We start from the raw sequence: 25717 nt of genomic DNA, 5'->3' as shown, positions 1-25717 counted from the left end.
AAAATATTATTTATTATTCCTAAATATTTTTGTCTCATTTATTTATAGATACACAAATTAAAATTGAAATAATTAAGGAAAACGACGAAACGTATCAAAAGAATCAGCTGTCTTCAACAATAGATCTTGATGACATGAAGGTGGAAACAGAACCAAAAGATTGCTCAGGTGAGACAAATATTAAACATTACTACAAAAATATATGTAACTTGTAAGGCCAATTTATAAACTTTTCGTTGGCGCTGGCGTTCTTGTTCACATTGCAACATTGTTAAATGGGAAACTCATACCTATATCTATTCTTAAACATCATTCGGCGTTGATGTTCGGTTCCATTCAAGATTTTTTTATAACTCCTAATGGATTCTGCAATCTGTCTGAAGGGCAATAAGTGTTTGCTATGACAAATGTGAGGCTGAGATATAGAGTATCCCTCCAGTAAGTGACCTTTAAAAACTAGCTAAATTTAAATTTAATGTGTTATTGACTGTTAGAGTACTCTTTAGTATTTATCATCATCATTCTCTTTGCCTTATCCCTATGCGGGGTCGGCTTCCCTAATTGCATTTTTTCCACACAATTCTATCTTGGATCATATCAATGTTAATCCCCTTTACCAACATGTCCTGCCTTATCGTCTCCCCCAGGTCTTCTTTGGTCCTCCTCTCCTACTCCTTCCAGGAATCTGCACTTCAGCTATTCTTCGTATTGGGTGATTAACGTCTCGACGTTGAACATGACCAAACCATCTTAACCTATGCTCTCTCATTTTGGCATCAATTGGTGCCACACCTAGAGACCTCTAATATACTCATTTCTAATTTTATCCTTCTTTGTCACTTCACTCATCCATCTAAGCATTCTCATTTCCGCCACATGCATTCGTTGTTCCTCTTTCTTTTTCACTGCCCAACATTCAGTTCCGTGCATCATAGCCGGTCTTATGGCTGTTTTATAGAATTTTCCCTTCAGCTTCATTGGAATTTTTCTGTCACACAACACACCACTCGCTTCTTTCCACTTCATCCATCCAGCCCTAATTCTACTGCATGCATCTCCATCTATTTCTCCATTACTCTGTAATATCGATCCTAGGTACTTAAAACTATTGCTTTTCACAATTATTTCACCATCCAAAGATACCATTTTATTTGTAGTAAATCCATCTTTAAATGAACATTCCAAATACTCTGTTTTTGTCCTACTAAGTTTTAAACCTTTTTCCTCAAGAGCTTGTCTCCACTGTTCCAGTTTTTGTTCTAAGCCTCTTTCACTATTTCCTATTAACACTACATCATCAGCATACATTAGGCACCATGGAATACTACCCTGTAGTTTCGCTGTTATCTGGTCCAAAACTAATGAGAATAAATACGGACTAAGCACCGAGCCTTGGTGCAATCCTACTTTCACCTGAAATTTATCAGTCTCTCTCACATCTGTTCTAACACTAGTCGTTACTCCCTCGTACATATATCTCACAATCTTTACATATTCGCCAGGGACTCCTTTCTTATTGAGTGCCCACCACAGAATCTCTCGAGGAACTCTATCATATGCTTTCTTAAGATCAATGAATACCATATGAGCGTTGGTCTCTTATATGATATATTCCTGTATTCTGTATTTTTCCATCAGTTGCCTTACAATAAAAATTGCATCTTTTGTTGATCTGTCCTGCATAGAGCCAAATTAATTATCGGATATTTCGGTTTCTTCATGTATCCGTCTATCAATTACTCTCTCCCATATTTTCAAGGTGTGGCTAAGTAGTTTTATAGCCCTGTAGTTTGTGCATTGTTGTATGTCTCCCTTGTTTTTGTAGACAGGTACTAATATACTGCTTCTTCATTCGTCTGGTATTTGTCCAACTTCCATAATTCTATTAAATAGACCTGCTAGCCAACTTATTCCTGTCTCTCCCAATGCTCTCCATACTTCCCCAGGAATATCATCTGGTCCGACTGCTTTTCCTTTCTTTATTTTTTGAAGCGCTTGAGCCACTTCCTCGTTTGTTATTCTGGTAACCATTGCTGTTACTGTCTCCGTTAACTCCACAGGCTGTCTGTCAAATTCTTCATTTAATAAACTGTCAAAATACTTTCTCCATCTCTTTTTGACATCCTTTTCGTGAATTAGATTTTATTATTTTCATCTCGGATACATCTAATCTGATTAAAATCTCTTGCTTTCTTTGCTCTCTGTTTGGCTATTTTATATATCCTTGCTTCGCCTTCCCTGGTATTAAGTTGATCGTATAGGTTTGAATACGCTTCTGCTTTAGCTTTTGCTACCGCTACTTTCGCTTCCTTTTTGGCGAGCATATAGTTTTGAAGATCTATGTCCGATCTGGTTTCTTGCCACTTTTTATATAATTTTCTCTTCTCTTTTATTTTTCCTTGTACTTCATTTGACCACCACCAAGTCTCTTTATCCTCAAACTTATTTCCTGTCGTTTCCCAAGTATTTCAATAGCCGTCTCTCTAATAATATTGGCCATTTTCCTTCTCATCTTTTAGCATCCACCACTTGATTTTTTGTGGTCCTCTCCGATATTTTTGTTTAGTTTCGCTTTTTACTTCGATGTCCAGAACAAGCAGCTTATGTTGTCGGCTTACTGTTTCACTAACTATTACCTTGCAGTCCTTGCATTAACGTATGTCTTCTTTCCTTATCATGAAGTAGTCTATTTGGGATTGATGTTGTCTACTTTTGTAGGTAATAAGTTGAGTTTCTCTCTTTTTAAAGAATGTGTTAACAATCGCCATATCCAATGCTGTTGCTAATTCTATCATGTCATCTCCAGCTTCATTTCTAGTTCCAAAATCTACTACCAAAAATACTTGTTAGTATTTATATTTACTTAAAAGGTAAAATTTATCTGGGTCCTCTAGACAGGTTGGCAGGCAGCAGGCGTCTAAGGCTACGGCTCCACGGGCGGGAAATTGACGCTAGCAGTAGCAGTAAAATGAACTTAAGGTTCCGCGGAACGGAATGGGAATAGCCGAACTGAACCGACTACGCACAAGTCCTGTAGTCGGTACAGTTCGGCTATCCCTATTCCGTTCCGCGGAACCTTAAATTCATTTTACTGCTACTGCTAGCGTCAATTTCCCGCCCGTGGAGCCGTAGCCTTAGTCTACGCACTTTGTTGTCGTCGGGCACATAATTTAGTCTTTTGGCGACAACATTAGGGTGCACTGACACTTTTTCACTGTAATGAACACTGAAGTGGTAGATGACTTCCTTGATGGATTCCAGCTTGAAGTCGTGTAGAATAGCCCTATTGGGGATGTAGAATGGTACATCAACAAAGGCTTGCAACACTTTGTTTTAAAATCTTTGAAGGATGTCAATGTTGGAGTTACTTGCGGTTCCTAAATATCGTATACCATAGGCCACACAGGTTTAAGAATGGCCTTATACAACAGTAATTTGTTGTCCAATGATAATTTAGATTTGTATCCAATGAGCCAATCTTTCCTATGGCGCTACAGGCTACAGCCCAAGTCGGGGTTGGGCCTCCCCCACCATCCGCCTCTAAGTATCTCTGTCTCTGGCTGCTCTACTCCAGTTGTCTACCCTCAATATCTCTTTAGCATCAGTTCTCACTTCGTAGATCCACCGCTTCCTTGGTCTTCCTACTGGCAGACGTCCCACCATAGTTCCGTTAAGCGTTCTGTTAGGTGTTCTGTTATTGTCCGTTCTTATGAGGTGACCTGCCCAGCACAATTTTTCTATTTTTACATAATTTGTATTAAGGGTTCATGTAATATTGGTATACCAATGAGCCAATACATTTTGCTAAATTTAAGGCATAGCTGTTTTCTTTTGGTGAACATACGCTTCTTCCAAGTCAGCCGTCGGGCCAAACGCGTGCCAAGATATTTAGCATCGTCAGCTTATGGAAGAGGGCAGTTGTTGATTTTTACTAGTGGAATATTTTTCTGTGTAAAATGAATGTCACTTGTGTAGATTTTAGAATAAGAATAATTTAAAATAAGAATTTACTTACGTCTGCCAGCGAACTAAAAGATTTTCATATCGTTTTTGATAAATTTGTAAACATAAAATCCTCCTTTATTAAGTAATAAAAAAATATTTATTAGATATTCCTGAATATTTTTGTTTCATTTATTTATAGATGCAGAAATTAAAATTGAAATTATTAAGGAAAATGACGAACCATATCAGAAGAATCAGCTGTCTTCATCAATAGGTCTTGATGACATGAAGGTGGAAACAGAACCCATAGATCGTTCAGGTGAGACAAATATAGTAATAAAAAAAAGAACCTGTGTGTACTTTGTACGCACGTAAGAAGTTATACTTCTATTATATGATTCCAACGAAATTAATATATGTACTTTAAACAGTTTATTTATATTTTATTTAAGTATTAAACTAATTTTAATACTTACTACTTTCCAAACATTTTTATTAAAACAATACCAAAAATTAAAAAAATAAAAGAATAAAACACACACAAACCCATTGAAAAATGCACCAAAGAAATGATTTCTGAACAATAATTGTTGGCAAAAATTTTAACTAAATACCCATTTTTTAGAAAAAAATTATGTAACAAATATATTCAAAATCATAAAATGTATCTTTGAAACACTCTTTTTTTCATTAAAACACACTCAGTGATCAAAAGATATTAAGTTTAACGACCACTCGTACGAAATCAAACAAATGAAATAGAGAATGTATAAATCTCTGTTTCATAAAATGTATAAAAAAAAATAAAAAAATAAAAACTTGCATTGGGATTCGAACCCGCGTCCTTAGAGTTGAAATCCACTTACACACCCGTCACCCGACTTGACCACTTACACGTACTTGTCATGTGGGAAGGTAGACTAACTGAACGTTTTACTGTTTGACCGTTCTGAATTTAATCAAACTAGTTTGATTTTTATGTGTGTGTGTGTGTTCACAAAGGGAATTAAAATATTCAAATACAACAAAACATAGAGTAAGAAAACAATAGGTAAGTATATTAGATGAAGAGTGGTAGAAATTTTGTTGGTAATCAAATTATGTAAATCAAATCATTACCTACTAATAGATAGGTACATACATTTTCCAAATAGGTAAGTACCTATGTAATTTTTTATTACAATACTGAAACATTTGCAATTAAGTACGTACCTGTTGCTTTTAAAAACTATTTAAAAAGTTACTACAATTATAAACTTGCTTTTGTCTGTGTCCTCACAACAATAAAAACTAATATACAATATTTGTTTATCCGTAACCTCCATATTGAACAATTATTGTCATGTCATTTGAACACCCAATCAGAGCAAAGGTATAATGCGTCTGCGCCGGGGAACAAGGTTTTTGATGAATTCGCACATATTAAATTTCACTCCCATCGCGCCTAAAGAAGTATAACTTAAAAAAATGTCTTGTAACTCTTAGAATTTCCTCTCTTCTTTCTGATCTCCTTTTATTTATTTTATATCTTACTTTAAATCTTACAATTCAATACTTATGTTACCCATCAATGCCTACAATTTTGTTATCACAGATAACAAAAGTTATCTGTGTGTGATAACAAATATAAGTGTAGTAGATCTTCAGAAACGAAGATCTACTACACCTGACCCAACAAAAGAGGGTAGAAGTCCAGAAAGTAGGGTTGGATCCAGTGGCGCACCCAGGAGGGGGTTTTGGGGGTTAAAACCCCTCCCAGGGCATATAAAAAAGATATATAAAGAATAGTAGTAGGCGAGGAAAAAAAGCACTAAAATCGCCTAAACCTCTAACTTGTTTAAAGTAAGACGGATCGTTATGAAACCTTTTGCATTCGATTCGGGAGAGCTTCAGGAAAATTCTTGTACACTTAGCATGAGGCACAAATGAAAATTGCATTCTTATAGGCGGAAAATGCATTTTCCCAAGTGCATCTCAAAGTGTAAGAGAAGCTGTAAGAAGTACGTGGTGCCAGGAATCTACGTCATCTCCTGGAGTTTTATGGAAATTCGTAATAAACTTTGTTGAAACTTGTTATTCCGGGGGTTTTAAGGCAACTGAGAGTTTAAATCATATACTCGAGGTTCTAACATATTTATATCTAAAAAAATATTAATACTAAAAAAATTTTTTAATTTTTTTTTTTTCATAATATGCGCTCTGAACTAAAATAACTTACTGTTATTGTTACTCACTATTCAATTTTATAACAAATTTCTACAAAACTTCAGCAGACGATGTAGAGACCGTGCACCAGGTACCTGATACAGCATCTTTCATGCAATATTCGTGTTCAGCAACCTCAAAAACCTCGGAATAACAAGTTTTAATGATTTTCATAATGAATTTCCATAAAACTCCAGGAGACGACGTGCATACCGGGATACCGGGCACCAGGTACCTCTTACAGCTTCACAGACCCCATATTCCTGTTCAGCGAACCTCAAAACCCCCGAGTATGAAAATTGAATTCATTTCCATGATTATTTTCCGAGTTTTTTTTTTAACTCTTTAAGAAGTACTTTCGAAAATGCATTTTCCGTTTACAACAATGCAATTTTCATTTGTCCCTCATGCCGAGCATTTAAGAATTTTCGTAAAGCTCTCCCAAATCGAATGCAAAAGGTTTCATTACGTAGTGCTTTATATCCTCGCTTATAGGAAAATGTATAGGATAAATAAGGAAAACCAAACAGCGGAGGTAAAAAGAAGGGTCAGATTAGCCTGGGCAGGATTTGGAAAATTAAAATGGATCCTAAAGAATAAAAAAATACAAAAATACTTAAAAACAAGAGTGTTTGACCAGTGCATACTCCCAATTCTCACATACGCATGCCAAACATGGACCTTGACCAAGGCAAACATGGATAAAATAATGAAGACACAAAGAGCCATGGAGAGAGCAATGGAGTAAAATTGACAGAAAAAAGCAAAACAACTGGGTAAGAAATAAAACAAAAGTCAAAGACGCAGGACAACATATAGCCAGGCTAAAATGGAGCTTCGCAGGTCATAATGCTAGACAAACGGATAATAGGTGGAATACCACGATACAACAATGGAGACCATGGACAGGAAAGAGAGCAAGAGGACGACCCCAGATGAGATGGGGAGACGACATTAAAAAGATAGGAGGAACGCACTGGAAACAGAAAGCACTAAACAGAAGCGAATGGAGGAAACTGGGGGAAGCCTATGTTCAAAATTGGACGAATTAAAGGGCAAAAGAAGAAGGAAAATGTAATTTGTCTTTCATAAACAATACAAAAAAAATTCGGTGTCCAAGCCAACCCCTCCCAGAGGAAAATTCTAGGTGCGCCACTGGTTGGATCAGTCACAGACTCCGAAAAAATAATTCCAGTATTGCAAAGACTGCCCTAGATTGGAATTCCTAAGTAAAAAGAAAAAGAGGTCGCCCAGCACAAACTTGGAGAAGATCCATCATGGACGAGATAAGAGGTCAAGGAAAGTCTTAGAATGAGGTGAAGGCCTTGGCGCAAAATAGAACCCGATGGAGCGTTTTCACTGAACCTCTATATGCTTCACTTAGGAGTTCAAGTAAATTATACAGGGTGTTTAATTGGGAAACGGAAATACTTTAACGGTGAATAGAGGTCACCGAGGCGGTTCTAGGCATACTACATTTTTTGCCCTACCGACTTTTATAACCGAGTTACAGGGTGTTTTATCGATTTTGCCAATTTCTTTCCTAAGCCATAACTTTAGAACCACCCTGTATATTTTTTTGATATTTGGTACACATGTGTCTCATCCAAAACCCAAACGACCGACATACTAATCACAAGAAAAATCCAGGTTCGGATTAACTTCTAAAAGTGCCTATCTTCTGGAGATGTTGGCGACCACATTGACCCATCGTATTCTATTTACGGCAGCTCGAAATAGTTCAGTTGACGTTAGACCAGTCCACTTCCTAAGATTGGCCAGCCAGGATATACGTCTACGTCCAGGGCCTCTCCTGCCCTCAATCTTGCCTTGTAGAATCAACTGCAGCAGTCGGTATTTTTCATTACGGATAATGTGGCCGAAGTAAGCCAATTTTCTGTTCTTTACGGTGTTAATTATTTCTTTGTCTTTTCCTAGCCTCTGGAGAATAGTTATATTAGTTGTGTGGTGTATATATTAGACCCTCAACATACGTCGGTAGCACCACATTTCAAACGCCTCTAACCGTTTTATGGCATCTTCTGTCAGGCTCCAGCTTTCAACTCCGTATAGGAGGACACTAAAGACGTAACATCTAAGAATTCTTATGCGTATATTGATACTTAAAGACAAGTTGCAGAGAATTTTTTAAGACTGTTAAAAGAGCTTCTGGCTTTTTCAATACGAGTTTTTATTTCGTAGCTATGATCCCAAGTATCCTTAATGTTGCAGCCCAGGTAGCATATTTTCTGTACTCTCTCGAGGGGTGTATTGTTTACTATAATTTGGGCGTTTATGTTGGTGTTTTTACTAATGATCATTATTTTTGTCTTCTTACAGTTTAATTTTAGGCCGTATTTGTTACATGCTTCTACAACGTTATCCATGATCCTTTGGAGCCCCTGCGCACTATCTGCCAGCAATACTGTATCGTCTGCATATCTAATATTATTTATAAGTTGTCCATTTACTGCAATACCATCTTCTGATTCGTCCAAGGCCTCTCTAAAGATGTTTTCAGAGTATATGTTAAATAATGTTGGTGACAGTATGCAACCCTGTCTGACTCCTTTTTCAACCGTGAAGATTTCGGACAGTTCATTTTCGAATCGAACTGTTGCTTTTTGTTGGAGATATAAGTTTGAAACGAGTCTTATATCCTTACCATCGAGTCCTGATGTTTTTAGGATATCGATTAGTTTTCCATGTGGGATTTTATCAAATGCCTTCTCGAAATCTATGAAACATGCATACACATCGCAATTGACAACCGTGGCTCTCTGTATTAGAACTTGCAAGCTGAAAAGTGCTTCCCTCGTTCCGAGTCCTGATCTGAATCCAACTTGAACTTCACTCAGCTGTTCTTCTAATTTGGTGTATATGCGCGAGTGAATGATACTAAGGAGTACTTTAAGTACATGGCTCATCAAACTAATTAATCTATGTTCTTCACATTTTCTAGCGTTGGCTTTTTTGGGAAGTGGAATGAATATTGATAGTAGCCAGTCTTTTGGTAAGTAACCAGTCTCGTATATGTTGTTGAATAACTTCGTAAGAGCTGTAATTTGTTGTGCCTCTAATAGCTTTAAAATTGCACCATGCACCTCATCAGGTCCTGGTGATTTCCCATCTTTAATCCGCTTAATGGCCATAGTTACTTCTTCGTTTGTTATTTCTGGGCCGTAGGGATTGTCTATTTCATACGGACTTCGTGCAGCATCTTCGAATAATTCTTGCATATATTCTTTCCATCTTCTTAATTTATCTTCAATTGTAGTCAAAATTTGACCTTCAACGTCTACGACTATGCTTATATTGCGTTGTTTTCTGATGTTCTGTACTTCGGATTAACAAAAAATTATAAAGTAATTGTGACCTTAAAACAACACCCTGTATATTGAAATTTTGAAAATATGTTTGCATATTTGAAAGAGCACAAAAAACTAAGTCTAATCATTCGCTTCAATTTTTCGGCCAGACAATTTTATGACTTTAATTTTAAAATTATATTGAATTTTTTAAGAACTCTGACATTAAAAAGAAGGTATTAATAACTTTTTAATTATAAATTATTAAAGCTATTGAATAAATACTTATTTTAAAATTAATCAATACTTATTTGCCACATTGGAACGATCCAATTATTAATCACAAGAAAAATCCAGGTCCGGATTAACAAAAAAAATAAAGTAATTGTTATCTTGAAACAACACCCTGTATATTGAAATTTTCAAAATTTGTTTGCACATTTGAAAAGACCACAAACATTTGAGTTTATCGGTTTGCTTTAATTTTTCGTTAAGGAAATTTAATGACTAATTTTGAAATTAAATATATTGATAATTTTAAGAACATTGAAATTAAAAAGCAGATTTTTAAAGCACTTTTAACAATAAATTATTAAAGTTATTAAATAAATACCCATTTTAAAAATAATCAATATTTATTTACGACATTCGAATGACCCACTTACAAATCACAACAAAAATCCAGGTCCGGATTAACAAAACAATATAAAGTAATTGTAACCTTGAAACAACACCCTGTATATTGAAATTTTCAAAATCCGTTTGCACATACATAGGTATGAAAAGAGCACAAAAAACTAAGTTTAATCGTTAGCTTCAATTTTTTGGCCAGACAATTTAATAAATTTAATTTTGAAATTATGTCGAAATTTTTAAGAACTCTGGGAACTCATAATAAAAATTTCGATATAATTTCAAAAGTAATGACATTAAATTGTCTGCACAAAAAATTAAAGACGGACATTAAACTTAGTTTTCGTGCTCTCTTCAGGTGTGCAAACGTATTTTAAAAATTTCAATATACAGGGTGTTTTTTCAAGGTCAGAATTACTTTGTATTTTGCTGTTAATACGGACCTGGATTTTTCTTGTGATTAGTAAGTAAGTCCTTCTAATGCTGTAAATAATAACTGATTATTTTTAAAATTAGTATTTATTCATCAACTTGAATGATTTATTAATAAAAGTGCTTTAAAAACCTGCTTATTAATTTTAGACCAAAATCTGTATCATGAAAAAGTTACTACCTTTTTATCTGATAATAACTTCACTCTACTTCATGAGGATCCTTCCAAAAAGTTCATAAACAAACTTAAAGATAACCTCAAGCTTTTCACATAATTTTTTTCAGAACATGATGCACCTTATTACAAATTACCCAGCAATCCTTTGACACCCAGACTGTACGGTTTACCTAAGATACACAAAGAGGGTATTCCTATTCGTCCAGTTGTTAGTTTCATAAACACTCCTGTGTCAATCCTCTCTAAATTCATACTTAGCCTCATCAACACTATGACGAATTTTTCCCCTCGCTTCTCAGTCAAAAACACCAATCATCTAGTCAACAAACTCCAACAAATTAATCTTCATCCCAACATTACTATGCTTTCATTTGATGTTAGCAACCTTTTTTACTTCGGTCCCCAAACAAGAAACTATTAATCTGGTACATTCTCCTCTTAGAGCCAGCTCCATTACTATGTCTACTACCAACTCAATAATCCAATTATTACAATTTTGCTTAGCTCAAGATTTCTTTGTATTCAATAATACATATTATAGACAACCTGATGGCCTAGCTATGGGAAGTTGTCTATCTCCTCTCTTAGCTGATATATTTATGGATCATTTAGAATCCACACACATTATAAAAAATCCTGAAATTCTACATTGGTTTCGATATGTAGATGATTGTTTAGTTTTCTTAACAGGACCTCCCACATCAGCTGATTTATTGCTTTCTAAAATTAATCAAATCCACCCCAACATTAAGTTCACTATGGAACTGGAATCATCCAATTCAATTAACTTTCTCGACCTCACCATCACCAGATTAAATGACCACTTCGATTTTAGTATTTATAGGAAACCAACACAGACTGATCATGTCATATCCCTTTCTTCAAACCATCCAATCTCACACAAGTACTCAGCCTTCCACAGCTACATACACCGTCTAGAAACCATCCCTCTATCTCAATCCAACTACACAAAAGAACTCAACACTCTGAAACAAATTGCTTTCAATAACGGTTATGAACCGAACCTTATAACCAAACTACTTCATAAGAGACAACTGAAGGTTCTGAGGGAGGCTGCGTTTCCCAGGGACCTTACCACCAGACCCATTTATGTTTCATTGCCTTACCATCAAGAGAGCCTTTCCGGTGATATCAGTAATATTATCAAGAGATCAGTTGATAACATACACATCTCTTTTAAAGTTTCCAATAATTTAGGACAATGTCTTTCCAACTCCAAAGACCCTATTAACTACATGAATCGTAGTGGGGTTTACAAACTTCAATGCTCTGACTGTGATGCTACGTATATAGGAAGAACTTGTAGGTCACTAGCATCTCGTTCCCTTGAACACACAAAAAGAGAGAACACTTCCACCTTTTCTCAACATTTAAAACAAAACAGTCACACTCTTAACATTCCGGAAAATGTATCTCTAATTCACAACATACCACAAAAGAATTTTTTAAAACTGGATCTATACGAAGACTTGGAAATAATTAAAGAAAAGCAAAGAAGCCCTAATTGTGTCAACCGCCATGTGTCCTTTAATCGTGACTTCAATCCCTTACATCGTCAACTTTTTTCTTAACTTAAATCTCTGAACTTCTTTGCTGTTTATAAATCCTTTTTTCATTTATATTAATTTTCCTCCATATCTACTTGTCTCACATTGACATTTAAAACATTAACTCATTACCCCTTATTTTCTACTAGTCTTCCAAATTAATCTACTTCAACTTTATTTCTCACAGTTGTTAAATCTGCAAGTCACAACTTTGACACTATTTGATTTCTTCCTCCCCATTCTCACAACACATCATCATTCGTTTCAAGTTTTCGCCCTAGGTCCAACTTAACTTCGAAACAAAAAAAAAAAAAAAAAAAATTCGTTCATATCATAATACTTCCACTCTTTTACTCTTAGAGTTTAAGTATGATCTCTGGGTCTCCCAGCCTTTCTCATAACACCTCATTACAGTAAATAATTTTGATATCTAACCATATAGTTTTCATTAGTTATTAACTGATATTTACCAACAATGCTAGCTGTATTCCAAAACACCCTCATACATCCATCCAATTTTAAACCTTTTCAATTTAACTCAGTAACTTGTTAAAAATATACCCTAATTCTTGAAACTTTTTTAGTCCTAGATGTTTATGTTACATAAAAGGACCTATCATTTCTACCCAAGTTACGAGTTCAATTGATACCTTGTTTTCACTTCAATTTAAGGCTGTTTTATCGGTGCACCAAAACCTAGGGACAGTGTTTTCTCTGTTATTTACCGACAGAATGTCTCGAAATTTGGACACGTTGTTCGAAATTATGTTGCCTTTAAAATGATGGTTTTACTTTTTTTATTTTTTTGAAAATTCTGTTGAAAAATTAGATTATAATGTTTAACGTTCTATTATAACCAAACTTTTTACTCCCATCACTTGAAAGAGTTTTTTTTTCTGTAATCGTTGATTTTTTTTTCACCTTTCTGTGTCCAGTAATAATCGAGAAAAGCGTGTTCCAACTTTGAAGAAAATTTGGTAAAAATATTGAAATCTAATAATGAAACGAGTTACGCAGCATTGGCGCTTAGTTTCATCGTTATCGCCTTCGTGACGACAAATCTCATGAACGTACGGTCAGTCGGTCAGTTCGCTTGAATTATTAGAATCCATTTCCAGTTATTCATTCTTGTATTTTCTTCATCAACTTGCTTAGTGTTTACAGTTTACAGTATTCTTAGTTATTTTGAAAACATTAAACTTATTTAGTTTACGGGTATTTTAAGTACATAATATATTATTAGTTTAGTGGTATAAGTTACAAGTTCTTTAGTTTACGCGTATTTTTAAGTATTACATTAGTTTAGGGATATAAGTTGACAAGATAAGAAATGAGTCCCAGGGTGTTTTAAAATAAGACAGAAAATTATACTACTATCCACGATTTGTGTTTTATTCATCAATTGGATACTTTTTTTATGTAACTGCAATCTATAAATATATTAAAATAATGTATATGTTACCGGCCAAACCCGATTTCGGGACAAACTAGTTTGGCCTAGGCCTAGGCCAAACTACTTTGTCCTAACCGCCTAGGATAAACTAGTATGACCTAGATCAAACTAGTTTATCATATCACGCGTAGGCTAAACTAGTTTATCTTGATATAAATAAACACACTTCAGGCCAAACTAGTTTAGCCTAGGCCAAACTAGTTTATCCTGATATAATAAAGATTCACACTTCAGGATAAACTAGTACGGCCTTCTTCTTATTCTTCTTCTAGTGCCTATCCGTTTCGGATATTGGCGATCATCATGGCAATCTCTACTTTTCTCACTGCTGCTCTGAAAATACTTTTAGTGGTTGTGTTGAACCACGTACGTAGATTTTTCAGCAAGGTGTTAAATGAAAGCTTATAATCCAAGGATGGTACTAAAAGTTAGGAATTTGACCTAGGCTGTCTGTCTGTCGGTCTGTCCGACCGCGAATATAACTGCTCCGTCACTATACCAGGTAGAATGACAAATGAGGTGTCAAATGAAAGCTTATAATCCAAGGATGGTACTAAAAGTGACAAAATTGACCTATGCTGTCTGTCTGTCGGTCCGTCCGACCGCGAATATAACTGCTCTGTCACTATACCAGGTAGAATGAAAAATGAGGTGTCAAATAAAAGCTTATAATCCAAGAATGTTACTAAAGCCCAAACTAGTTTGGCCTGAAGTGAGCGTCTAGAACCGGAAGACCTAGAACAAAGGACCCCGCAGAAACTTTATGGGAAATGGCTCTCTGTCAAATGCTCTGAAACCTAGGATTGTGGTAATTCTTGATGTGTAGAACAAAAGACTCCATGGACGCGTAGCTCCAAAAAATCATAGTTCTAAGATATAAGCCTCTGAAGATATAGGTATAGAGAGGACGTTTGAGTTGGAATAAATTCATTTTCTCGAGAATGGGCGACTCTGGAGATAAATTACGAATCAGGTCAATTTTTATTTTTAAATTATAATTTTTGGCCTATATATCATACTAGTGACGTCATCCATCTGGGCGTGATGACGCAATCGATGATATTTTTAAATAGGAATAGGGGTCGTGTGATAGTTCATTTGAAAGGCTATTTAATTCTCTATTCACTAATATAAACATCAACATAATCATTTATACAGGGTGCCCAATTTTTTTTAATTAAATTAATTGAGACAAAAAGAAGAATGTATATAATTTATTTAATTCGAAATACATTTTACTGCTGTCAGAAAACAGAAAAAAAATTTATTTGATAAATAAATATTGTTTTTTGCTTAAATTCAATATTAAAGCTGCCACCCACCTACCTCTTAGCAGTTTGGACATTTAATGTAAGCGAAAGGCAATGTTTATTTTTCAAATTAACATTTTTTTCTGTTTTCTGACAGCAGTAAAATGTATTTCGAAATAAATAAATTATATACATTCTTCTTTTTGTCTCAATTAATTTAATTAAAAAAAAGTTTTCGCCACCCTGTATAAATAATTATGTTAATGTTTACATTAGTGAATAGAGAATTAAATTACCTTTCAAATGAGCTATCACACGACCCCTATTCCTATTTAAAAAAATCACCGATTGCGTCATCGCGCCCAGATAGATGACGTCACTAGTATGATATATACGCCAAAAAATTATTATTTAAAAATAAAAATCGAGCTGATTCGTAATTTATCTCCAGAGTCTCCCCATTCTCGAGAAAATGAATTTATTTCAACTCAAACGTCCTCACTGTACCTATAACTTCAGAGGCTTATATCTCAGAACTATAATTTTTTGGAGCTACGCGCCCATGAAGTCTTTTGTTCTACATATCAAGGACTACCAGAATCCAAAGTATCAGAGCATTTGACAGAGAGCCATTTCCCATAAGGTTTCTGCGGGGTCCTTTCTCACCTTTAGTACCAGCCTTGGATTCTAAGCTTTCATTTGACACCTCATTTGTCATTATATCTGGTATATTGACGGAAGAATTACATTCGCGATCGGACGGAAAGACGGACAGACAGCCTCGCTAAGATTTCTCACCTTTAATAACATCTTCGGATTAAAAGCATTTATTTGACACCTCATTTTTCATTCTACCTGGTATAGTGACGGAGCAGTTATTTTCGCGGTCGGACGGACCGACGGACAGACAGCCTAGCTCAAATTTCTCACCTTTGGTACCATCCTTGGATTATAAGCTTTCATTTGACACCTTATTTGTCATTCTACCTAGTATAGTGACGGAGCAGTTATATTCGCGGTCGGACGGACCGACGGACAGACAGCCTAGGTCAAATTTCTCACTTTTAGTACCATCCTTGGATTATAAAGGACGTAATTTGGGAATTCGCCGCATGTAAAAGTCCTTACATGTTCGTCAAATTACTTTCGACTCGGCTAAATTAGTGCAGGCTAGGCCGTACTAGGCGAAGGATTTCCTGGCTGAAAAATCTACGTACGTGGTTCAACACAACCACTACAAATCTTTTCAGAGCAGCAGTGTGAAAAGTAGAGATTGCCATGATGGCCGCCAACATCCGAAACGGATAGGCACTACAAGAAGAAGAAGAAGGCCGTACTAGTTTATCCTGAAGTGTGAATCTTTATTATATCAGGATAAACTAGTTTGACCTAGGCCAAACTATGTGACAAAAATGTGATAATTCTTTTTAAAATATTATCCACGATAAAATCAATCTAACAAGGTATTCCCGACAAAACTAATTTGAATGGAGAATAATGCATTTTGTTGTCATTAAAATACTTGTCCGCCGGCGCCACTGAGTAAAGATCGAATTGTCGGTCGCACTCCCTACTTCCAATCAATTTCAAGTAGGGAGTCACGTGTGTCTGACGTAACCAGTCTACGAAAGTAAGTGATACGCCCACTTAACATTGCAATGTGCTTCAACTGATAAAACAGCCTTAATACACACACCTATCTTTAGCCAACCAACCTACATATCTTTATATCATATCAGCCTCCTCTTGTAAATTATACTACTTATCATAATTTCAACACTACTGTGATATCAGACCTCCACACACAATAGACTACCCAATTTACTCTTACAATTAGTACATTTAAACCATTTTTCATTCATAGTATACTTAACTTTCATCAACACATTTGGACTCGATTCCATTTTAAATTCGAACCACAATCATCAACCTTTACACATAAATAAAACATTTTAGCAAAAGATTTTCCCACTTAATTACTGGGTCCCAGATGTTCCTATACATAAATGGATCCATTTCCAGCTAATTTATTTATTTTCATTATTATTATGTATAGTTGGTTGCATACAATCTGGCTACTGCTCCATCCACATTATAAAACTCATTTAATACAACCTACAAAATTGGGGTAAACTTTATTATAGCCACATCTTTGTTGATGTTAGTTATTACTGTTGGAAACTTTTTTTAAAAAATATAACACAATCAGTTGGCTGAGGTAATACATGGTAACCATTATGTCACTTTGTTCGGTTTGATCTTTGACACCTTTCAGAAACATCACTCAACTTTCGTTCAGTTGCCATAAAGTCATCGAAATGTAAACTCAAATTTTTTTGCATCCCACATGTTGGGAATTTAAATACCTTACCTTAGGGCATTATTCCTGTTGCCTTTTGCCCATCACAAGGCATTTTAAGTAAATATGCATCTGTAAAGCATACATTTTATATTTGAAGGGTTATTACCCCTATATTTCTTTGGTGGCTCAGCTAGCATCCAGACTGTGAGTATAACCACTCGTTTTAAACCTTAGTCAGAATTTAAATATCAATTTTACATTAATAAAATAGGTTATACTTACTTTTAGGTCTTACACTGATGATGATTTTGTAATAAAATCGAAAACGTTTTGTTCTGATGTAGCCCTTTAGGGATTTTAATAAATTTTATACCTTTTACAAAGGATTTATTCCAATTTTTGTGATTGATGGTATACAGCCAACTACAGGAAAACTTTTCTTTCCTTGTGGATTTTTTTAAAAGTTTTAAGTTTCTACAGTGTAAAAAACAAGAGAATTTAAGCATTTTCCATTAAAATTGTTTTTTTATTTAAACAATTAATAAACGTAACATTTTTTTTATTGACTATTCGCGTATTGTTCCCGCGAATGCATATGTCTGCAAATTTTCATTTATTTGCATTGAAGAAAAGTCAGTCAAATTAACGTCTAAAGATTTGATGCAAACTATTGAAGTAAAGAAAAGCGTTTAAAAATTGTATTTGTATTTACCGAAATAATGAATTTGTTAAATATTTCCTGTAGGTTATGAATTTCCAAGAAAAACATAAAATGTAATGCATAATACACCTAAAGCTGTCAATATGACATTAAATAAACATACTAACGAATTAACACAATAATATCACATCACAATCTATGTAAACAGAACGTAACTAAAATCGAACGGCTTCGCATGTGACGCCATGCGCAAAACTGACCAGTTTTAATGGGCTATCGAGCATACCGGTGTTAGTGTATCGTGGTTAATGGTTGGTTTTTGTTTCAGTTTTTCACCAAGAGGAAAATTCAAAGGAAACTGTGAAAGAACATCTGGGAGTACATACAGTCAAAAAACCTTACAAGTGTGAAATCTGTTTCAAGCAGTTAACTACAGCATATGTTTTGAAATACCATCTGAGAATACACACTGGAGAAAAACCTCACAAGTGTGAAATTTGTTTCAAGCGGTTTATTACAACATTTGCTTTGACGAACCATGTGAGACAACACACTGGAGAAAAGCCTCACAAGTGTGAAATTTGTTTAAAACAATTCAGCTTTAAATCTACTTTGAAAAACCATCTGAGAATACACACTGGAGAAAAGCCTTTTGAGTGTGAAATTTGTTCTAAGCAGTTTGTCAGATCAAGTATTTTGAGAGAGCATTTGAAAATTCACACTGGAGAAAGATCTCACAAGTGTGAAATTTGTTTGAAACAGTTTATTAGACCAAGTGTTTTGAAAGATCATCTGAGAATACACGCTGGAGAAAAAATTAACAAGTGTGAAATTTGTTTCAAGCAATTTAGTTCAGCATTTATTTTAAAAAGGCATTTGAGAATACACACTGGAGAAAAGCCTCACAAGTGTGAAATTTGTTTAAAACAGTTTAGTGATTCAAGTAATTTGAAAAAACATTTAGTAGTGCACACTGGAGAAAGACCTCACAAGTGTGATATTTGTTTTAACCAGTTTACTACAGCACAGAGTTTGAAAAACCATATAAGAATACACACTGGAGAAACCCCTTATAAGTGTGAAATTTGTTTAAAACAGTTTAGTGTATCAAGAAATTTGAAAAAACATTTGAGAGTGCACACCGGAGAAAGACCCCACAAGTGTGATATTTGTTTCAAGAGGTTTACAGAAAGACGCGATTTGAAAGTACATTTGAGATCACACACTAGAGAAATTTGTTTAAAGCCTCACAAGTGTGAAATTTGTTTAAAACAGTTTAGTGATTCAAGTAATTTGAAAAAACATTTGAGACTGCACAGTGGAGAAAGACCTCATAAGTGTGAAATTTGTTTCAAGCAGTTTACTACAGCACATAGTTTGAAAAACCATATAAGAATACACACTGGAGAAACCCCTTATAAGTGTGAAATTTGTTTAAAACAGTTTAGTGTATCAAGAAATTTGAAAATACATTTGAGAGTGCACACTGGAGAAAGACCTCACAAGTGTGATATTTGTTTCAAGAGGTTTGCAGAAAGACGCGATTTGAAAGTACATTTGAGATCACACACTGGAGAAATTTGTTTAAAGCCTCACAAGTGTGAAATTTGTTTAAAACAGTTTAGTGAATCAAGATATTTGAAAAAACATTTGAGACTGCACAGTGGAGAAAGACCTCATAAGTGTGAAATTTGTTTCAAGCAGTTTACTCAGGCAGATATTCTGAAAAAACATCTGAGAATGCACACTGGAGAAAGACCTCACAAGTGTGAAATTTGTTTCAAGCAGTTCACTACAACATTTGCTTTGGCAAACCATGTGAGACTACACACTGGAGAAAAGCCTCACAAGTGTGAAATTTGTTTCAAGCGGTTTACTCATTCATATCTTCTGAAAAAACATCTGAGAATACACACTGACGAAAAGCCTCACGAGTGTGAAATTTGTTTGAAGCAGTTTATTCATGCATATCTTCTAAAAAATCATTTGAGAATACACACTGGAGAAAGACCTCACAAGTGTGAAATTTGTTTCAAGCAGTTCACTACAACATTTGCTTTGGCAAACCATGTGAGACTACACACTGGAGAAAAGCCTCACAAGTGTGAAATTTGTTTAAAGCAATTCACCTTAGAAACTACTTTGAAAAACCATCTGAGAATGCACACTGGAGAAAAGCCTCACAAGTGTGAAATTTGTTTTAAGCAGTTTGGCAGAGCAAGTATTTTGAAAGACCATCTGAAAATACACACTGGAGAAAAACCTCACAAGTGTGAAATTTGTTTGAAACAGTTTACTCTAAAATGTAATTTAAAAAGGCATTTGAGAGTGCACACTGGAGAAAAGCTTCAAGTGTAAAATTTGTTTCAAGCATTTTGCCATAGCATTTTACCAAGCAACACTTTCGTACCTTTCGGTACGGCACCGGCTTACTAGAATGTGACCGGCTGGACGGGTGCGGACAGCGCTTCCGTATAAACTAATTAACACTCAAATATATTGTACATAAAAAAGTGACGAAATCACATGTAACGCGATATCGTTGACAAAGTAGATAAGACCGTAATATTATCACGGATTTACTTCAGCAAGTAATTTTAATCGCCAATGAATCATTTACTGAATGAATCATGTCTTTCTGTATTTGACTTTAGTCGTTTCCCGTCTACCGGGCACCGAAAGTTTTAGCGACTACAGTATTTTCCCGCCACTAAAAGGTTAAATTGCAGCTAAAGTAAAAACTCGCAACAATATCATTCACAAGCTTGCAAACACCTGTTGGGGAGCCAAAGCAGACACAATTAGGACAAGCGCTCTTGTATTAGTTTATTCAACAGCCGAATATTGTGCTCCAGTCTGGCTAAACAGTCACCATACCAACGTTCTAAATAGACACAAAAGTAAATCAAACAATGAGATATATTACGGGGGACCATAAAGAGCAAGCCAACTCAATGTCTTCCGGTTTTAAGTAACATTGCACCAACCAAAACACGACGGTTAGCTGTCTTTAAAGCTCAATACCAGAAATGTCAAAAGAATCCCTTACTGCCAATAAAGACCGACATATATCAGCTGAACCATGGCCAATTGCGACAGAGATCTCGAAACACAAGTGTGAAATTTGTTTTAAACAGTTCAATACAACATTAGCTTTGACAAACCATGTGAGACTAACCGTCGCAGCTAACCGTCGTGTCTTGGTTGGTGCAATGTTACTTAAAACCGTAAGACATTGAGTTGGCTTGCTCTTTATGGTCCCCCGTAATATATCTCATTGTTTGATTTACTCGTGTGTCTATTTAGAACGTTGGTATGGTGACTGTTTAGCCAGACTGGAGCACAATATTCGGCTGTTGAATAAACTAATGCAAGGGCGCTTGTCCTAATTGTGTCTGGATTGGCTCTCCAATAGGTGATTGCAAGCTTGTGAATGATATTGTTGCGAGTTTTTACTTTAGCTGCAATTTAACCTTTTAGCGGCGGGAAACGACTGTAGTCGCTAAAACTTTCGGTGCCCGGTAGACGGGAAACGACTAAAGTCAAATACAGAAAGACATGATTCATTCAGTAAATGATCCATTACAACAGTTAAGAGAACTCATTACTAAAAAGAATTGAGGACATTACAACTAATAAGAATTGCTGAATGGAACGCAAATTGACTTCTAAAACGTAGACAAGAAATCGAAATATTCTTAGCCACTAATAAAGTAGACATTCTATTAGTGTCTGAGACGCACTTATTCGCCAGTGCACAATTTAAAATCACCTCGTATAAGGTCTACAACGCAGAAAGAAATCCCAGAGGCGGAGCAGCAATTATAATTAGGAATAATCTTAAACATCATGAACTACCGAAAATCGAAAAAGATTTCCGGCAAGCAGTCTCAATTTGCATAGAAGACAATTTTGGCCCACTATGCATTTCAGCAGTTTATTGTCCGCCAAATTATCAACCTAACAAGAACGGATTTGAAACACTTTTTAAATCATTAGGTCCCAGGTTCTTAGCAGGTGGGGACTACAATTCAAAACACAAGTGCTGGGGCTCAAGATTATCCCCCCGGGAAGAGGTAGATTCCTATACGATGTGGTGAAAGAAATGCAACTACAATATCTCTCGACCTACAAACCAACTTACTGGCCAACCGATCGAAATAGACTACCTGATCTGCTTGACTTCTTTATATATAAAGGAATACCAAAAGAATACCTGCACACAGAACCTAATCGTCAGATCATTCACCAATTATTGCAGCAATAATGATAAAACCATCAGAAAAATGTCCACCTCCAAGACTAACGAATGAAACAACAGACTGGAATATTTTCAAAGAAATTCTACAAGGACAAATAGACCTAAAAGTCCCACTAAAACAACAACAAGATATAGAAAAAGCAATAGAAACACTAACTAAACAGATACACGAAGCTGCATGCGAATCTACAAAACAAAATTTTGAACGAAAACAGTTCCATAAGGATTGCCCAACAATAATAAGAACAAAAATATTAGAAAAACGAAAACTTCGTAAAAAATGGCAGCAAACTCGTTCACCCCAAGACAAAACAGAATTAAACAGAATGTGCAGAGAAATAAAAGAACTACTAAAAAAACATAGTAACGCCAATTTCCAATATTATCTAGAAAATCTGACACCTAATTCAGACAGCGATTACTCATTATGGAAGGCCACAAAAAAAGCTAAAGCGGCCACAAAACCAAATTCCACCTATCAGAACAGAAGATTTAAAATGTTTAAAGACAGATCAGGAAAAAGCAGACGCTTTCGCAAAACATCTAGAAAAGGTATTTCAGCCACTAACAAACAGAGCCAATGAAGATGACGAGATCTATGAATATTGGCAACTCCTAATGAAGTAAAAGGTCTAATAAAAAACCTCAATAAAAAGAAGTCGCCTGGACATGATCTGATAACGGCCAACATATTAAATAACCTACCTAGAAAAGGAATAGTAAGTTTAACACAGATCATTAACTCGATACTAAGAACAGGCTACTTTCCTGCACAATGGAAGTTAGCAGAAATCATAACGATTCCAAAACCAGGAAAACCTCCACATGAGATTACATCCTACCGACCCATTAGCCTACTACCAGCTATGTCCAAAGTTGCAGAGAAAATCATTGCAAGTAGACTAATTATTGATATACAGACAAACAATATTATACCAAATCATCAGTTCGGTTTTCGCCAAAACCACAGCACAACTGGACAAGTGCATAGGGTGGTAGAAAAGATACAAACAGCCTTCCAGGAAACGAGCTATTGCAATGCCGTTTTCCTGGATGTAAGTCAATCATTTGACAAGGTGGCATCCAGGATTGTTATTCAAACTGAAGAAAGAAATCTCTCAGCCTCTATATACAATACTAAAATCATATCTCGAAGAAAGGCTATTTTACACAAGATACGAAGAAAGTGTGTCTGAAATTCACAACATAAATGCTGGGGTCCCGCAAGGCAGCGTCTTGGGACCAATTCTCTACACAGTCTTTACAGCTGATTTCCCAACTGGAGAAGAATCTACAATTGCAACATTCGCAGATGACACTGCAATTCTGGTAAAAAACGCAGATCCCATACAGGCATCTGAAATATTGCAACAAAACATACATCTAGTTGAAATATGGGCTAAGAAATGGAAGATAAAGATCAACGAAGCAAAATCAGTTAACGTAGTATTCACTAAATTTCACAAAGAAACACCAAATATCCTAATGCATAACAAGAATATTCCTAAAAATGATACTGTAAAATATAATCTCGGATTACACCTTGACAAGGGGCTAACATGGAGAACATACATCTGGACGAAGAGGAAGCAATTAGGAATAAAATACAAAAAACACTACTGGTTACTCGGCCGAAAATCCACCTTATCTCTATCTAACAATATATTAGTGTATAAAGCAATCTCCGGCCCATCTGGAATACGGGATTGAACTGTGGGGAACTGCAGCTGACAGCAACCTAGTAATACTGGAGCGGTTTCAATCCAAGGTTCTTCGTGTTATCACAAATGCACCGTGGTTCATTCCAAATGCACACATTTACAGGGACTTGATCAAGACAGTGAAGCAGATGATCATCAAATGCAGTGATAAATATTTCAAACGACTGGAAAAGCACTCCAACGAATTAGCAGTGAATTTATTGGACAACTCTACACAACTAAATAGACTGAAAGTTAGAACTCCTCTTGACTTGCCATTTAGAACATAATTGTCTTAAAGTGTTTTAAGGTTTTAAGTGAAAATAAGTGACTTAGTGTAGTTATTAGTAACAAACCTACTAAGAGTTGATAGTCATTGGACTAAAACTCCTCTCACATTTGTTCTTTCAACAAAAATGCTTAGTGTTACTTTTTTTTTTGTGATGTAACAGATTGTATTTAAAAACAAATAAAAAAAACCATGTGAGACTACACACCGGAGAAAAACCTCACAAGTGTAAAATTTGTTTCAAGCATTTTATCACAGCAAAAAATGTTTTTTTCTATGGATGCTATACAATGCTATACTTCTCTCACTACTTATATACATTCAAAACAAACAATTCCTCACGCAGTGAGAAACGTCGGCACGGTTACAGCAGGTTACACAGTGAGAAATATTTTTTCTCACGGGTTCTTGCCGGTTTTCCTTTAATTTGATCGCTGTTACCATGGTAACATGGACAATGCAAATACAATTAATATTGTCAAACGTAATGTCAAGCAAAACTTACCAGGAATTAACTGTTAAAACTGTTCAAAAATAATTGTTAATTAGAATTTTAAATAAATAACGTATAGAAATTTTAAGAATATTAAATACCTCCATGTACATGTATTTTATTTAAATTTATGCATATAATATACCTAAAAACACCTAAATTATTTAATTGTAAAGTTCGAACTCTTGACAAAACCGCATCCATAGAAAAAGTGCAGTGTACAACACATGAGAAAATGACATATTATTTCTCCCTCGCTTGATTTGCGGCACTTGCCTCGTGCCAACAAACTTCTGCGCTCGTGAGAAATATGTCTTTTTTTCTCACTTGTTGTACAATATACTATTAACCCTCAACCGGTATGGTGGGTCAATACGACAATGGAAACATTCAAATTTAATTATATTACACAAAAGGAAGAGCAAACTGTGGATGCATTTGTTACAGAGCTTAAAAAATCAAGCTGATAATAATGAACGAATGAATGAATTTATTAACTACATTACACAATGTTACAGACGTTTGTAGCAAATCACACATCACAATGATTTAAAATAATCAAGTAAAAACCTATCAATATAATATACAGTCGAACCCGCTTATTGGAATAGCCTTGATGCCAAGCCAAAATATTCCTATAACCGGGATATTCTAATAGCCGATCATTGGTGGCTAGTAAAAACGTTTCGGGACATCAAATTTCTATTCCTTAAACCGGGATATTCCTTTAACAGGTATTCTAATAAGCGGGTTCGACTGTAACATATTAGAACATATCTAAAATAAACAAATAACAAATTTCACACACAAATATATCACAGAAAATTGTAAATAGTACATAATATGAAAAATTGTAGATAGTGCATATGAAGAGTACAGGGGAAAAACAAGGATTGTCACTTTTTCACGAATTTTGGATTTTCTCGCCATGTGGTAGCAAAAACTGAGTACTATCGACTAGACTATCGATTCAGAACAATAACCAGAAATTTCAGTCGAAATAAATTTTTTAAGAATTTGTATCCAGGCGAAGGACCAG

At 35.2% G+C, this 25717-nt stretch overlaps 1 protein-coding gene across 3 annotated transcripts in view; it reads left to right on the top strand.

Annotated features, from left to right (window-relative positions):
- The window catches only part of LOC126879181 (zinc finger protein 271-like), a 35413-nt gene extending 14756 nt beyond the window's left edge, over positions 1 to 20657 (top strand). For all 3 annotated transcript variants that reach the window (XM_050642223.1, XM_050642222.1, XM_050642221.1), the window contains exons 3-5: positions 49 to 168; positions 4145 to 4264; positions 18264 to 20657. In XM_050642223.1, the coding sequence (XP_050498180.1) occupies positions 49 to 168; positions 4145 to 4264; positions 18264 to 20293 (2270 nt within the window). In that variant the 3' untranslated portion in view covers positions 20294 to 20657. The remainder of the gene's footprint in view (positions 1 to 48; positions 169 to 4144; positions 4265 to 18263) is intronic.
- Positions 20658 to 25717: the final 5060 nt, after the last annotated feature.

Source organism: Diabrotica virgifera, chromosome 1, assembly GCF_917563875.1.
Source record: "Diabrotica virgifera virgifera chromosome 1, PGI_DIABVI_V3a".
Classification (NCBI taxonomy): domain Eukaryota; kingdom Metazoa; phylum Arthropoda; class Insecta; order Coleoptera; family Chrysomelidae; genus Diabrotica; species Diabrotica virgifera.
The sequence above is the reverse complement of the archived record's forward strand: the minus strand, read 5'-3'. Positions and strand labels throughout refer to the sequence as shown.